Source organism: Myotis yumanensis, unplaced genomic scaffold (genome assembly GCF_028538775.1).
Source record: "Myotis yumanensis isolate MYYU_CA2020_CCGP unplaced genomic scaffold, mMyoYum1.0.hap1 SCAF_9, whole genome shotgun sequence".
NCBI classification, from domain to species: Eukaryota; Metazoa; Chordata; class Mammalia; order Chiroptera; family Vespertilionidae; genus Myotis; species Myotis yumanensis.
Window position 1 is genome coordinate 69,257,393 of NW_027223760.1, and position 14,992 is coordinate 69,272,384.

Below are 14,992 nucleotides of genomic sequence, written 5' to 3' on the forward strand. Positions count from 1 at the left end.
TGGCCTGGGGGCTGAAGGGACCCGGGTTCTATTCCAGTCAAGGGCACATGCAGGGTTGCGAGCTCGATCCCCAGTGGGGGGGCGTGCAGGAGGCAGCCAATCAATGATTCTCTCTCATCATTGATGTTTCTGTCTCTCCCTCTCCCTTCCTCTGAAATCAATAAAAATATATCTAAAAAAAACAAACAACCATGTATCTGTAGAACTTTGCTAAAGATTACAATGTGAAACAAGTTTTAGTCTTCAGTTTCCAAATAGTTATAGCTTCAGTAAAATGGAATCCTAATATTTATAAATATGATTCAATTATCTGAATATATTCCAAAATATTCATTTAACATATTGGACCACTTACCTAAAATAGTCCACTTTCATTATTTGCAGACTCTGTTATTTGTAAATTTGCTACTAGCAAATCTTTACTTGTAAGCTTGAAATAAATACTCACAGTACTTTCCTGATTATTTGCAGACATGCACAGAGTACCAAAAAATTTGAGTTGCCTAATGTGCATGTTTCCAGGTAAGGATCAACAAGGTGATGCACTGTCTTTTTAAAACAATTCTCAAACTGTAAACAAGTGTTCTTTTTGTGGTCTGCTTAGTGATGCTATTTTTGTTTTTGTTCACTTTCTGTTTAAAATACTGCCCAAGAATAGTGCTGAAGTGCTGTTTAGTGTTCCTAAGTGGATCACAGCAGTATTTTTAGTCACTGTTGCAATATTTTCCCATGATAATAAAAAACGAATTATAACACTCTTAGAGAAATAAACACTTCTCATTTATTTCCTCAAGTAATAATCTAGTCATATTTTTCAAACTCACGCTTTCTGTTGATGAAAAGTCCTATATAATAAAAGCATAATATGCAAATCGACCGAACGGCAGAATGACCATTAGGTGGGAAGGCAGGGTTGGCGAGCAGGTGGCGGCACCAGGCCAGCCAAGGCGCATGCCAACAGGCAGAGGGAAGGGACAATGATGAGGTGGATGCGGGAAGGGGGGGTGGGGGTGGCGACCAGTGGCAGGGCGATGGGAGCCGGTGCCATCCCCTGATCACCCGCCCGGTTGCCTCCTGCAGAGGGAGGCTACCGGCGACCACGGCGGGGCTATTCAGGGCAGGGCTAGCCGCTCGAAATCCCCAGATCAGCCTGCCAGGGTCACCTCCCGCAGAGGGAGGGCAGACTTCAGCTTAGGCCCGCTTCCCTGCAGGAAGCGGGCCTAAGCCATCAGTTGGACATCCCCTGAGGACTCCCTCCTGTAAGAGGATGCAGGCCGGGCTAAGGGACCACCCCCTCACTCTCGAGTGCACGAGTTTTGTGCACCGGGCCTCTAGTTTGTTTATAAAAGAAGAAAATGTGCCCTAGCTGGTTTGGCTTAATGGAGAGCATTGGCTTGTGGACGTTAGTCCCAGGTTCGATTCTGGTCAAGGGCACATGGCTGGGTTGCAGGCTCAATCCCCAGTGTGGGGCGTCCAGGAGGCAGCCAATCAATGATTCTCTCTCATCATCGATGTTTCTATCTCTCTCTCCCTCTCCCTTTCTCTCTGAAATCAATAAAAAAAAAAAAAAGAAGAAAATGCAATTAGTTGCTTACCTTTTAACACCTCATACATTCCTACATTTGTTTCAAGGGAAACAGGAATGTCCAGGAAGACAAACAATCACATTCATCCAATCAAACTATACAGAATATTTTGGTTATGGCTATACAATGGTATACATTCATTTTTTTAAAAATATATTTTCATTGATTGGCTGCCTCCTGCATACTCCTTACTGGGGATCAAGCCTGCAACTGGGGAATGTGCCCTTGACTGGAATCAAACCTAGGACCCTTTAGTTTACAGGCCGATGCTCTATCCGCTGAGCCAAACCGGCTAGGGCCAAAGGTATTCATTCTAAAAGCTTGGTATCTGCCCGGATGGCATGGCTCAGTGGTTGAACATCTACCTATAAACCAGGAGGTCACGGTTTGATTCCCAGTCAGGGCACATGCCCGGATTGCAGGCTCAATCCCCAGGAGGCAGCTGATCAATGATTCTCTCTCATCATTGATGATTTTTTTTAAAGCTTGGTATTTAAAAATACACTAAAAATACTACTTTATGTGTTTTCCATATATCATTTTTAAACTTAATATACAAGATCTTCCACTTCTAGCCATGATAAAGTATCAGGGACCCCTTTAATCCTCCCACCTTAAAAACGAAAATAATGGACAAAATCTGTGAAATGTTTTAAGACATCTGGCAACAGGCAATGCAAAGCAGTAATCTCCGAAAGAGGAAACAAAAAAAAGTGTGCCCTGTGACTTCCCGAGAGTACTGCATGTACCGTTTCCATGATGCAATGCTAGGAAGGGAAAATCGGAGTCTGCTTGAGAAGCCCAAGCTGAGAAGACAAATTTGATTGTTCAGGGAAACTAAGGCAGCCAAAGTTCCTAGGGCAAAGTACCAGAGAAGAGAAAGCAGCATAAAGAGAGTCTGGAGCTCTGCAGAGGAACCCCTAAGTCTTCATCTGAGTATTGATCAGCATGTGTATGTAGGAAAACCCGCTCAGCCAGGAATAGAACCACCAGAAAAAAAGCAGGTAGGACTATTAACCAAAGTTCACAGAGAAATGGTAAGAGTTCACAGCCAGAGTAGAGAAATCCTATAATAATGGGCAGTAGCTAAAATACTCTGAGTGGTACTGCCCCAGTAGTAAAGCCAAATTAGCCTTGTACTGATTTGTTAGGTCGCACCTAACAAAACTTCAAAAGCAAACTGGGGAGGGGTTAAATTGTTTCTAAGTAACTCAACTATGTCCCAGAACAAAGCTCAAACATTTAAAAGAATACAAAGAAAAGCCAGCTCCAAACAACAAAATTCACAATGTCTGATATCCAAACAAAAATCAGTAGGCATGCAAAAAAACAACACCACAAACAAACAGGAAAATATGATTCATAAGGAGAAAAATCAGTTATTTGAACTGAACTCAGAAATGACAAAGGTGTTAGGATTAGTAAGCAAGGACATAAAAACATCTGTTACAAACAAAACATTGCTGAAAGAAATTAAGGAGACAAAATAAATGAAAAGAAAGCTTATGTTCACAATTTTTATATTATATTATTACTACATTAATATTATTTAATGTGCATAGTACCTAAAGAGATTCAATGCAATCCTCATCAAAATTCCAATGGCATTTTTTTTGCAGAAATAAAAAAACCTATCCTAAACCTTATATGGAATCTCAAGGGACCCCAAATAGCCAAAATAGTTTTGAAAAAGAACAAAGTTGGAGGACTCACATTTTCTGATTTCAAAAAATATTATGAAGCTATACTAATCAAAATAGTGTACTACTAGCATAGAGGCAAATACACTGATTAAAATAAAATAGAGACCAGAAATAAACCCTTATATATATGGTCAAATGATCTTTGACAAGAATGCCAAAACCACTCAATTGGGAAAGGACAGTCTCATCAACTAGTGGTGCTGAGAAAACTGGATATCCACATGCAAAAGAACAATGGTGCATCCTTTTCTTTAATACCATTTACACTAATAAAAGAGAAACATGGTAATCAGCGTACGACCGCTACCCTTTTCATTGGCTAATCAGTGAGTATATGCAAATTAACTGTCAGCCAAGATGGCGGCCGGCAGCCAGGCACTGAAGCGAGCATGAGGCTTGCTTGCTGCGGACTCCAACGTTCCCCGCCTGACTTGCCGACCTCTCAGCTGCAACTCTAAGCAGCTATGTACTATGTTGCAAAGAAGCAGCTAAACAAAACACCAGAAACCAGCTGGACTGAAATCCAGCCAGACCGAAACATTGTATCAATGTTTTCAGCAGCGAGGCCTCAGAGCTAAAGCTGGCCCAGAATAAAAAAAAAGAAAGAAAAGAAAACAAGGAGCGGTTGGAAGCTTTAGTCACTCGCCAGCCGGAAAACAGCCGTCAGCCCCTCATCCAGACTGGCCAGGCACCCTTCAGGGCAAACCAGCCAGCCCCCACCCATGCACCAGGCCTCTATTCTATAAAGTAACAGGATAATATGCCTCCCAGCACCGGGATCAGCGTGACAGGGGGCAGTGCCCAAACCCCCTGATCGCCCTGCAGCTCTGTGTGTGACAGGGGGCGGGGCCACAACCTCCCTATCCGCCCTGCTCTGTTCATGACAGGGGAAGGCACCCCAACCCCCTGATCAGCCCTGCTCTGTGCCTGATAGGGGGGAGCTCCCCAACCCCCTGATCAGCCCTGCTCTGTGTGTGACAGGGTAGAGCCATAACCTCTCCATCGGCCCTGCCCCGAGTGTGACAGTGGTGGCGCCTCAACCCCTGATCGGCCCTGCTCTGTGGGTGATAGAGGGTGGCGCCCCAACCCCCCTCCACGGGCCTTGCTCTGTGTGTGACAGGGTAGAGCCATAACCTCCCCATTGGCCCTGCCCTGAATGTGACAGGGTGCAGCGCCCCAACCCCCTGATCTGCCCTGCTCTGTGTGTGACAGGGGGCGGTGCCCCAACTCCCCTATCAGCCCTACTCTGTGTGTGACAGGGGGGAGCTCCTCAACCCCCTGATCAGCCCTGCTCTGTGTGTGACAGGGGGGAGCTCCCCAACCCCCTGATCGGCCCTGCTCTGTGCGTGACAGAGGGTGGCGCCACAACCTCCCCATGGAACCTGCCTTGAGTGTGACAGGGGGCGGTGCCCCAACCCCCCAATCGGCCCTGCTCTGAGCCTGACCAGGGGCTGCACTTAGGGATTGGGCCTGCCCTCTGCCACCCGGGAGCAGGCCTAAGCCAGCAGGTCATTATCTCCCGAGGGGTCCCAGACTGAGAGAGGGCACAGGCCGGGCTGGGGGACCCCCCTCCTCCCGCCCCCCAAGTGCACAAATTTTTGTGCACCGGGCCTCTAGTATACAAGTAACTCAAAATGGATTAAAGACCTGTCCAGCCAGTGTAGCTCTGAAGTTGAGCATTGGCCCATGAATCAGGATCTTCAAGATTTCTGTAGGTATACTTTTCACATATTTATTTGTTTGTTTATTTATTTATTTGTTTGTTTGTTTATTATTGATTTTGGAGAGGAAGGGAGAGAGAGATAGAAACATCAATGATGAGAGAGAATCATTGATCGGCTGCCTCCTGCATGCCCTCCACTGGGGATCGAGCCTGCAACCTGGGCATGTGCCCTTGACCAGAATCAAACCCGGGACCCTTCCGCTCACAGGACAACGCTCTATCCACTGAGCCAAACCAGCTAGGGCTGTAGATATACTTTTAACAGCTCCTTTCCCCTACTGTTTCTGAAACTGGAAAGCTGCATATAGTGCACTTTTCCCTCTTTTACTTCCTCTCATTAAATGTCAAAATTAATCATGTTATGATTATTATCAGTTAGTGGTTCAGCCACAGCCATTTCCTGTCCCAGTTCCTGTTCACTATTCAAAATTAGGTCCAGCATATTTTCCTTCCTACTGCTCTAAAACTACCTGTTCTAGGAAGCAGTTGGTTTTTCTCATCTGAAAACTCACCTATATCTTTTGTGTCATTTTAGCAACTTGTATGAGACTAACAAGTTGGACTAAAAATGCAGCTTTCCTAAATGTTATTTAACATTTTCAATTTAAGTCATGATTCTGGTCATCAAATGAATCACCTTTATAAATTTGAATGTATTTATGGTTCTGCGCTATCCTGAAGCATGAGACTTTTTCTTGCATTTTCAAGGACAGTCCCAATTTAAAACATTCTGTCCTACTGTCACATCTCAAGTTTGGATTTGGAAAAGACAGTCAACATATATGCAAAGGGTACTTTGCAACACTGATTCTATGTGGCTACAGCCTAGGTAAAGGGTTTGTTAAAGGAAGGCAACAGTCATTTTAAGATTCTTCTTCTATTTAAAATAATCCCAAAATACATTCCACAAATTAAGTGCAAATGCCTCCAGTGGTATTAGTCTTCTTTAACAGCTTAGAATGAAATATCACAATAAGATAATGAAATAGTTGCTTAGATGGACAGGTTTGAAAATGAAGTTTTCCTTGCCCAGATAGCTCAGGTGGTTAGAGCATCGTCCTGATACACCAAGGCTGTGGGTTTGATCCCGAGTTAGGACACATACAAGAATCAACCAATGAATGCATAAATAAGTGGAACAAATTGATCTCCCTCTTTCTCTCAAATCAATAAATTAATAAAGAAAGGAAATGGATGTTTTAATTGACACTGGGGAAAAGAAATATTAAAGGTAAATATTAAATAAAAATATAACACTGCACAATCTGTTGAGGTTTTCCTATAATTTTAGTACCTATGTATGCAATTCCAATTAGCAAAATTGGGTAGTAATCACTTTTCCCAGCCACATTTATATACAATTACGATTTAAATTAGGCCTTCACAAATAGTTTTGTTTTTTTAATTCCTCACCTGAAGATATGGTTTTATTGATTTAAGGAAGAGGGGAGAATGCCAAAACCACTCAATGGGGAAAGGACAGTCTTATCAACTAGTGGTGCTGGGAAAACTGAATATCCAACTGACCAGGTGGCTCAGTTGGTTGGAATGCACCAAAAGGTTGTGGGTTCAGTTCCTGGTCAGAGCACATCCCTAGGTCATAGGTTTGATCTCCAGTCGGGGCAGGTATGGGAGGCAACTGATCGATGTTCCTCTCTCTTCCTTCCCCTCTCTCTAAAGAAATTCAATGAAAAAGCATGTCCTCGGGTGCAAATGAAAAAATAAAAATTAGCCCTGGCCAGTGTGGCTCGTTTGGGCGATATTCCTGCACAGAAAGATTGCTGGTTTGATTTTCAGTCAGGGCACATGCCCGGGTTTCAGATTGGATCCCTGGTAAGGGGTGTGCAGGAGGCAGGCAATGGATGTTTTGCTTTCATATTGATGTTTCTCTCTCCCTAAAAATCCACTTTAAAACATTTAAAAAATAAAAATTTGAGAGAGAAAAACAACAACAACATGGACATGAGAAACATCTATCGGGTGCCTCCCATACATGCCCCGACCCCTAGGACCAAACCCACAATTTTTTGGTGCACTGAACCACTGAGCCACCCAGCCAGGGCCACAAATAGTTTTTATTCAAAGCCACAATTACTTGCCATTCCGTCAACAATCCATATTCCTGTTCAGTTCTATCTGTGTCAAATGCCCTCCTTCCCTACCAGTGGAAACTACCACGGCGCCCTTTAAGGCTCCAGTGATAGCTCCCTGCTAAACCCCAACACCTCCTCTTCTACTTGGTCTCTTAAAATTATTTGTTCATTGTTCTTTGTTCAGGGCTTACTAATGTGCCAGTACTTTACATATAATACTCCTCTTTGAAGTATTATCATCTTCACTTAACAGATAAGGAAACTGAAGCTAAAAAAGGTCTAGTATCATGTTTAGGGTCACAAAGCCAAACAGGAATTCAAATGCTGATCTGTCTCAACTTTAACTGCATTCTCTTTCCAAGAAACCAGGATTGACAGCACTCTCTTACAGTGTATATATCATCATTATTTGTTCAAATATCTATCTCTCCCACTACACAAAGTTCCTCAAAGACGGAAGGTGACTCCATCCTTATAGCCCCAGCAACACTCAACAGTGCCTATCATACAACGATCTTAAAGTATTAATGAATATCTACAATACTCTTACTCAGCTTATGGTTTGCAGCATTATCTGCCACTGGTCTCCTTCCACCAAGACTCTAAGAAGCCGCATTTACTGTGGTGATAAAGCATCACCACCACCGAGGCTTGGTAAGCAGACTGCTGGGATGTGACTCACCTTCACCAACTTGTTGGCTGAGAAGTCTTGAACAAGTAAGTTAATCTAAGTTTTGGTCAATTCATTTATAAAAAGGGAGTGATACAGAATTTACAGCATAGGATTTTAAGGATTAAGTGAGATAATATATAAGCAATCCAACTATTTTTTGATCCTCATTTTTTTGGCATGCCACCCTGAATTTTATTAGCTTCAGTCTAGTAAAGTTTTTTTTTTATCACAACTTCTTTGCAGTTTTGCATGAACTGGATTAGCCAAAAAGGTTCATGGTTTTAAAATTGCTTAAGCCATCTACTTGATTTTTAGGACTCTGTCCAGTGTCAGTTTGGACTCAAGCTTGCTCTTGGAGGCTTGGCTGGGCAGGAGTGCTGCCATTGTACACGATAGTTCATTTGCTTACCACATTTTTAAGCCCTCGCAGAAAGTGGTGAAAATGAGAACACAGAGACCTCCTACCTTACGAACACCTATCTTAATACTCTCTGATGCATGCTGACAACTAACCTGTTTGGGAGGCAGGCTATTTCCCAGGCAAGAAATGTTCCTGGAAGCAGCTTGTGTCTGGTCTCAGGCATGGCTCATTCTCCCCAAAACTCACATTCCTTCAGAATCTAGACATTGAGCCACTACAACTAACAGTGGATACCCATTTCCTTCTCTTAGCAACCCTTACTCCAAAAAGTTAGCGTTTCAAATGGTTATGCTATTTTAAGGCTCTCTAGGCTAAAGTACATAGTTTCCAAATTCTCAGAATTCCCCCTTCCAACTTAAAAAAAATGTTATGAGAAAGTCCAGTTTGAGAGAAAACAAATTTTTAAAAAATACATAATCCCTAAAAGCAAGAGCAAATTCTAAGGCTATAGTTAAAGTATCAGAGAGGGGGGAAAAAATCTTAAGATGTCTAGTGGGCTAAAGCTAAGCAAAAACTATAAAATTAAGTATCACAAGTAAACCACTCCCCCCCCCCAAAAAAATCTCAAAGTAAGCAGGATATACCACCATTAACAAAAGGATCAAGTGTAAATTACAAAACATTTAATACATTCACAATGAATTTAAAAATTCTTGCTAAGCAGACACTTAGATTAATAAATTGTTCCACATTCTGTATTTCCCTACTCAGTATATGTTGATATAAAGCAGTTCCTTTTTTTTTTTTTCTTGCCGGGCTAAAAATAAAATGGGTGATAGGTCAGTGGCAGAATGAACCCCGAAATTACCCAGGAGGTTCTGGGCTGGAAAAGCCACGACTTGACCAGACAATAGCAGATCACTGACTGCCAGCATCAGGCAGATGAGAAGAAGAAGAGATGAACGGACCGCGGAACCGTTTCCAGGCAGGAAACATGCCTTCAGGGCGAAGGACTTCAGCACCCGCTCGGTCGGGAGCGCTGGAGCCAGAAAACCAAACTGCTGCCTGCTCGGCGGGTGCAGGGCAGCGACCCTCCCCGCAGCCCGCTCCCCGCGCGCGCAGAGGCGTCCCCTCCTCCCGAGCCCGCTCTCCGGCCGCTCCCGGCCCCCGCCACCCGGTGCCCCTGCACGCCCTCCAGGACCCGACGCAGCCCCAGCGCCGCGCAAGTGGAAGGAATCACAGGAGAGAGGCCGCGGGAAGGAGGGAGGGAAGGCGGCGCGGGGCTTCGGCCCCATCAAGGATCAAAGACGGCGATGGCTCGGGAGGAGGGCGGCTGAGCCTCCACCACGCGCCAAGAGATGGCACGAGGCCGCAGCGGACCCCGGCGCGCAGGTGCCGGCGGCCGCTGGGGAAGTCACCGGCGGGAGAGGGCGATGCGTTGGCCCGGGAGCCCCCACCTCCATCCCGCCCGCGGCTCGCCTCGCCTCGCCGCTTCTGCTCCAGCCTCGGGATTCTGTCAGCACCCAACGACCTACACACGGTGCCAGCCCAAACGCGAAGGTGATGCCGGATCTCACCTTAGGAGCGGGCGCCACGCCGCTAGGAGGCAGCTGGGGTGCTGGGAGACTCCGAGGCGAGCACCGCCACCGCCGCGAGAGACCTGGGACTCACAGCGAGGCTGCCGGCGGGCGCGCTGCCTCCACGGCCGTCGCCCCACCCCCTTTCCCGCAGGATTTTGCGCCGGAGCCTGCAGTCTCCGCGCGCAGGCAGGGAGGGCGCCGGGAGGGGGCGGAGCGCCCCGCGGGGCGTATCCGAGCGCTGGTTAGTTTGATTGGCATCTACCTGTCCAATGGGACTACGAACACTCCAAGCGGCACTTTGACTGACTTTCCTTCCAGCCTGTAGTAATAGAGAGGCGGGGCAAGTGGGTGTGCTTTTTAATTGCCGCCCTTCTGGCAAACCGGAACATAAGGAAAGGTCGGTGGTTTGCACTGGCGGCCAAATGGTCCAATTACCGCCGGCGAAGGGGCCTCTGCACGCAGATTGGCGTCCTCTCTACCTATAGGGAGCCCCAGGGGCGGTGAGAACCGGCCCCGGATGTGGGCGCGGCCCCGAGTTAGAAGTGAGGGATCCTCTACCGCGGTGGTTTGGAGAGCGGAACTGGGATCTTTTTCTTGGTTATCATGTGACGGGTTCTGGATTTAATGGGGGGAAAAGGGTGGCATAGGCCAAGGATCCAAACTGGCGAATTCCCTGATCTTCCCGTCCCTCTTCGGTCTCCGGCTAGCGGCGCAGCCAGGTGAGTCTGGGGCTCCGACGCGCTGGCGTCCTGCACGGGCCTCCAGATGCCTGGGTGGGCTGTGCCTCCGTCCCCTGCCCCCACCGTCACCCCCTCACATTCCCAACCCCAAACACATAGAAACTTGCTTGGCACCAGGCTCCTGTGTGCATGGTGGATCCTGTCTTGCAAGAACCGCATTCAACTCCGTAATGTACTTGGGCCACCGCGCAAAATGGTGGGGGGAGGGAGGGGGAGTCTGGATGGGGCCCCACGGGCTGTGACACCCCCCCCCCCCCCGCCCTTGGAAGACGGAGGACAAGGGTAATTTAGGAGCGTCCTGCAGTTCTAGGGACAAGGAGGCGCGAAAAGCAGATAAGTTGGCCAGCAGGATGAAGGATGAAGGATGGTTAAGTTGGCGAAGGCTGCAGCAGCAGGGCCTTCCGAAAGCGACTCATTCTTTGGAAGAGTTCTGTGTTGTGGGCTCATTGAGCACAGCTGCCTTTGGCACGAGGCAGATTCACTTGGGAGAGCAATGGCAGTAGCGAGAGAAGGGAAATGGGGGTGGTGTGGGAAGCGCCATGGACAACACATGAGACCACACACAACTGACCCCGAGACACGGGAGCTGTGGGCAGGGCCCTTTATTTTTCCATGGGGGCGGGGGGGGGGGGGGCAACACAGAGTTTTAACCATAGATAAGGAAGCATATGAACGAATACTTACCTGTCTTCAACGTACCAGAAATAACTGCCTCAAATGGTAAATATTTAAGTTGAGCAAATTTTTGTTTTGGAATATGCAAACCCCTCCCTTTGAGGAGAAAGAAGAGTAATAGAAAACAAACACGACTGCCTAAATTAATGATTTTTTAATAAGTTAATAATAAAATCGGGGTCGTATGTAATCATTGTAGCTCAGCAAACACAATCCTTCAAGGGTCATTTAAGTATCAGCAGAGTGCTTCCCGGCCGAGGGCATTTTAGTACAAGTAACATACAGAACTTTGTTGCCTCCCACGTTATAAAACTTGCAGCCACAAGACTTTGCATCCTTTCCACCTTCCGTCTTAAAGTACCTGTATTGAGTGCCGGTTCCCTTCTTATGACTAGTTGCCTCTCAGTCCTATATGGGGAAAAAATGAAGCTTGATTCATCCAATGGCGGATAGAAGAGTTACATATAAGCAACTGTATTATCATGGACTTTTGAAAGTTTCACAAAATGGCCAGATAGATTCGAGATCGGGATTGAGCAAACTTAATAGACCCCATCCATAGTTATCAATCAATACATAGCCCTCCACCTTTTCATCCAAGTTCAGTCCCACATCCCACTGTGACATCCTTTGGCCAGGAAAGGAGACCAGCACAGAAAAGAAAAAGCATCTGCTTTTCATACTGCAGAATGAAGCACCTGCCAGCTAAATAAACAAGTTGAGTGCAAGCAGATGGGTATGGGGTGCGGTGGGGGGGAATTAGGTGACTCATATGGTACTATTGAGGTAAAACAGGCACTGTTGAAAGTAGTAGAGATATAACAGAAAACATCCAAGTTCTAAAATATAATTTACTAAACACACTAGTCTAGGGCATTTGATTCATCTAGCCAGTTTCTTCACCTTTTCCTTGTTTGTGTTTCTGCATTTTTACTCTTACCACCCATGCTATTACCATCACAACCACCATCTGATCTTTTTCTCTTTCCATCAGGTATCTATCCTCTCTCATCTTCAATCTATCACTCCCCTGTGGGTTATATCCCTGAGTTCATACTCATACTTAGATTTCTCCTTTACTGAAAATTTCTTCTTGAATCTCAGTCTCATTATATGTCTTACCTTTCATCTTCTCAAAATGTTTCAGGGGGAAGTAAAATGTTGTCAGCTAGTATTATCTTCTGTTGACTCCTCATCCACTGCATGTAATCTGTCTTCTGACTTTCCATTCTACTTACCTTTTTTCCAAATGGTCACAAGACTGATATAAAAAACTCAAATAGTATAGAGCATACTGTAAAACCAATGGTTCTCAATCTGTGGGTCGCGACCCTTTCACAGGGGTTGCCTAAGACCATCGGAAAACACATATATAATTACATATTGCTTTTGTGATTAATCACTGCTTTAATTATGTTCAATTTGAAACAATGAAATTGGGGGTCACCACAACATGAGGAACTGTATTAAAGGGTCGCGGCATTAGGAAGGTTGAGAACCACTGCATGTGAATATTAAATAAATACTTAGATCTAAGTATTATAGATTAATGGCCTCCCAATCAAAATTCCAAGCTTTTAAGGATTAGTGAAAAAATGAAAGGACTAAAAATGGTAGAAAATATTCTGGAAAAGAAAATAGGGGGTAGGTACTAGGCCTTCCAGATATTAGAATGTATCCTAGAACATATCCACTAACAGTCATAGTAATAGTGCAAAACAAATATAGAACAGTAAGACAGAATAGGGATGTAAGAAACAGCCCCATCTGTTGAATAATTTAGCATCTAATAATTACAAAATGTCAAATTTTAAGTGATGATTGAAAAGTAATGAAAAAAGTATATCCCAAAGCAAAAAAAAAAAAATTATAAGTAGACTAAAATAGGTATTTATAAGAATTTAAATGAGAACGTTTAACTTAAAAATATAAGACCTATAGATTAGATTATGTGAAAATACAGTTTTATCTATGTATTCTATATTATTTAGCCCAATGACCTATTTATAATCTTATACTTAATGTCTTAATTTTTATTAACCATTCCCTCCTTACTCCTCTCTTAGCTTAATATCATCTCCTTTTTTTTTCACTGCTTTGATTTTGGATACTTTTTCTTTTCTTTTTTTCTTTTTTTTAAATATACATTTTTATTGATTTCAGAGAGGAAGGAAGAGGGAGAGAGAGATAGAAACGTCAATGATGAGAGAGAATCATTGATTGGCTGCCTCCTGCACACCCCACACTGGAGATTGAGCCCGCAATCTGGGCATGTGCCCTGACTGGGAATTGAACCGTGACCTCTTGGTTCATAGGTTGATGCTCAACCACTGAGCTATGCTGCCTGGGCTGGATGCTTTTTCTTTATACTCCTTGAAATTGAATGAAAATTTGTAGGTGTGCAAATGTTAAGAACAAGTTAAGAACATCCCTAAGGTATAGGAATCATGTCATGAATGCCTGGACTTGAGTGATAGCAATGAAAAACAACAGACTGTTCTTGAGACATATTGAATAGCTTATATCCAGGGGGTATGCTAAATATTTTATTGTATTTTCTCATGGGGTAAAAGGAATAATGGATGTAATGCTGTCAAAGATAGCTACAAATTTTATAGATGTTGAAAGGAAGAATGATAGAATGTTTTCAAAATTAGGAAATCTGTGAGTGGGAAAGATCCAGCTTTGTTCACCAGAATTAGAAGTGATTTATTTTTTTCTGGTATCAAAACCATCTTGACTTTTTTTCCTTCTCTTAGGGTATATTTCCCATTTTTCGACGCTGCAACAGCCTCTTTAAAGTGTTTAAATGAGAATGTCCTTGGCTCAGAGAGTACTGCTCACCTGGCTTTTCACATTACTCTTCTTGATCATGTTGGTGTTAAAACTGGATGAGAAGGCACCTTGGAACTGGTTCCTCATATTTATTCCAGTCTGGATATTTGATACTATTCTTCTGGTTATGCTTATTGTGAAAATGGCTGGGCGATGTAAGTCGGGCTTTGACCCTCGACACGGATCACACAATATTAAAAAAAAAACCTGGTACCTCATTGCAATGTTACTTAAATTAGCCTTTTGCCTTGCACTCTGTGCTAAACTGGAGCAGTTTACTACCATGAACCTGTCCTATGTCTTCATTCCTTTGTGGACCTTACTGGCTGGGGCGTTAATAGAGCTTGGTTATAACGTCTTTTTTGTGAGAGACTGACTGCTGAGGACATCGTCTTACTGCTGTTCAACAAGCTTCCATTAAAGTGTTCGGAATCTTTGCAAGCTTGAAGAATACCAGGAAACTGAAGAAAATACCAAATGTAGTTTTATACTGCTTCCATAAAATAGTCTTGGTGAATCATGGACCTCCAGTCAATCCAAAGCTTAATTATTCAATATTTGAGTTATTAATATCTTTATTATCCCTATTTAAATAAAGTTTGTTTTGGACCTTATATTTCTACTTGACTTTTAAATCTGTTGTAGGGATGGATCAATATTCAAAGTAAGTAAATACATGGCTTCTAACCTACATATTTGGGGAGAAGTTTAATATATATCATGGCCCCCTTACAACCAATGTAATGGTCATTTGTGCCTCTAAAAAATAATGAAGGGGAAAAAAATTAGTTACTGATGTAATTAGAGGGTGCTACTTCATGTTTACATTAGAAAGCATCTGAGAGTTTGACAGATTTTTGTCTAGGCAAAGTACTTTGTTACTTCTACCTTCTGTTTAGGACAGAAGCAGAAACTTGCCAGACAGGAGGATTTTGTAGTTCAGTAAAAACTATGCATGCATGTATTATCTAAATGTAATCTCTCACAGGGCAAAGGAAAAGAAGGGACAGCCCACATGCAAAC

General features: G+C 44.0%; 2 protein-coding genes across 2 annotated transcripts in view; one reads left to right on the forward strand and one right to left on the reverse strand.

Moving 5' to 3' along the window:
- PHTF2 (putative homeodomain transcription factor 2) overlaps window positions 1-9,841 on the reverse strand; it is a 99,632-nt gene extending 89,791 nt beyond the window's left edge. The window contains exon 1 of the mRNA XM_070424563.1: window positions 9,717-9,841. The gene's annotated coding sequence lies outside the window, so the exon portion shown is untranslated. The remainder of the gene's footprint in view (window positions 1-9,716) is intronic.
- A 398-nt stretch (window positions 9,842-10,239) lies between these two features.
- TMEM60 (transmembrane protein 60) lies at window positions 10,240-14,583 on the forward strand. Its single transcript, XM_070425181.1, has 2 exons — window positions 10,240-10,438; window positions 13,894-14,583. The coding sequence occupies exon 2, from the start codon at window positions 13,944-13,946 to the stop codon at window positions 14,343-14,345; it is 402 nt and encodes a 133-aa protein (XP_070281282.1). The 5' UTR covers window positions 10,240-10,438; window positions 13,894-13,943; the 3' UTR covers window positions 14,346-14,583.
- The last annotated feature ends 409 nt before the right edge of the window (window positions 14,584-14,992 follow it).

What these genes read in the sequence shown, in the direction of transcription:
- TMEM60 (XM_070425181.1), top strand. Translation starts at nt 13,944, where the DNA reads ATGAGAATGTCCTTGGCTCAGAGAGTACTGCTCACCTGGCTTTTCACA.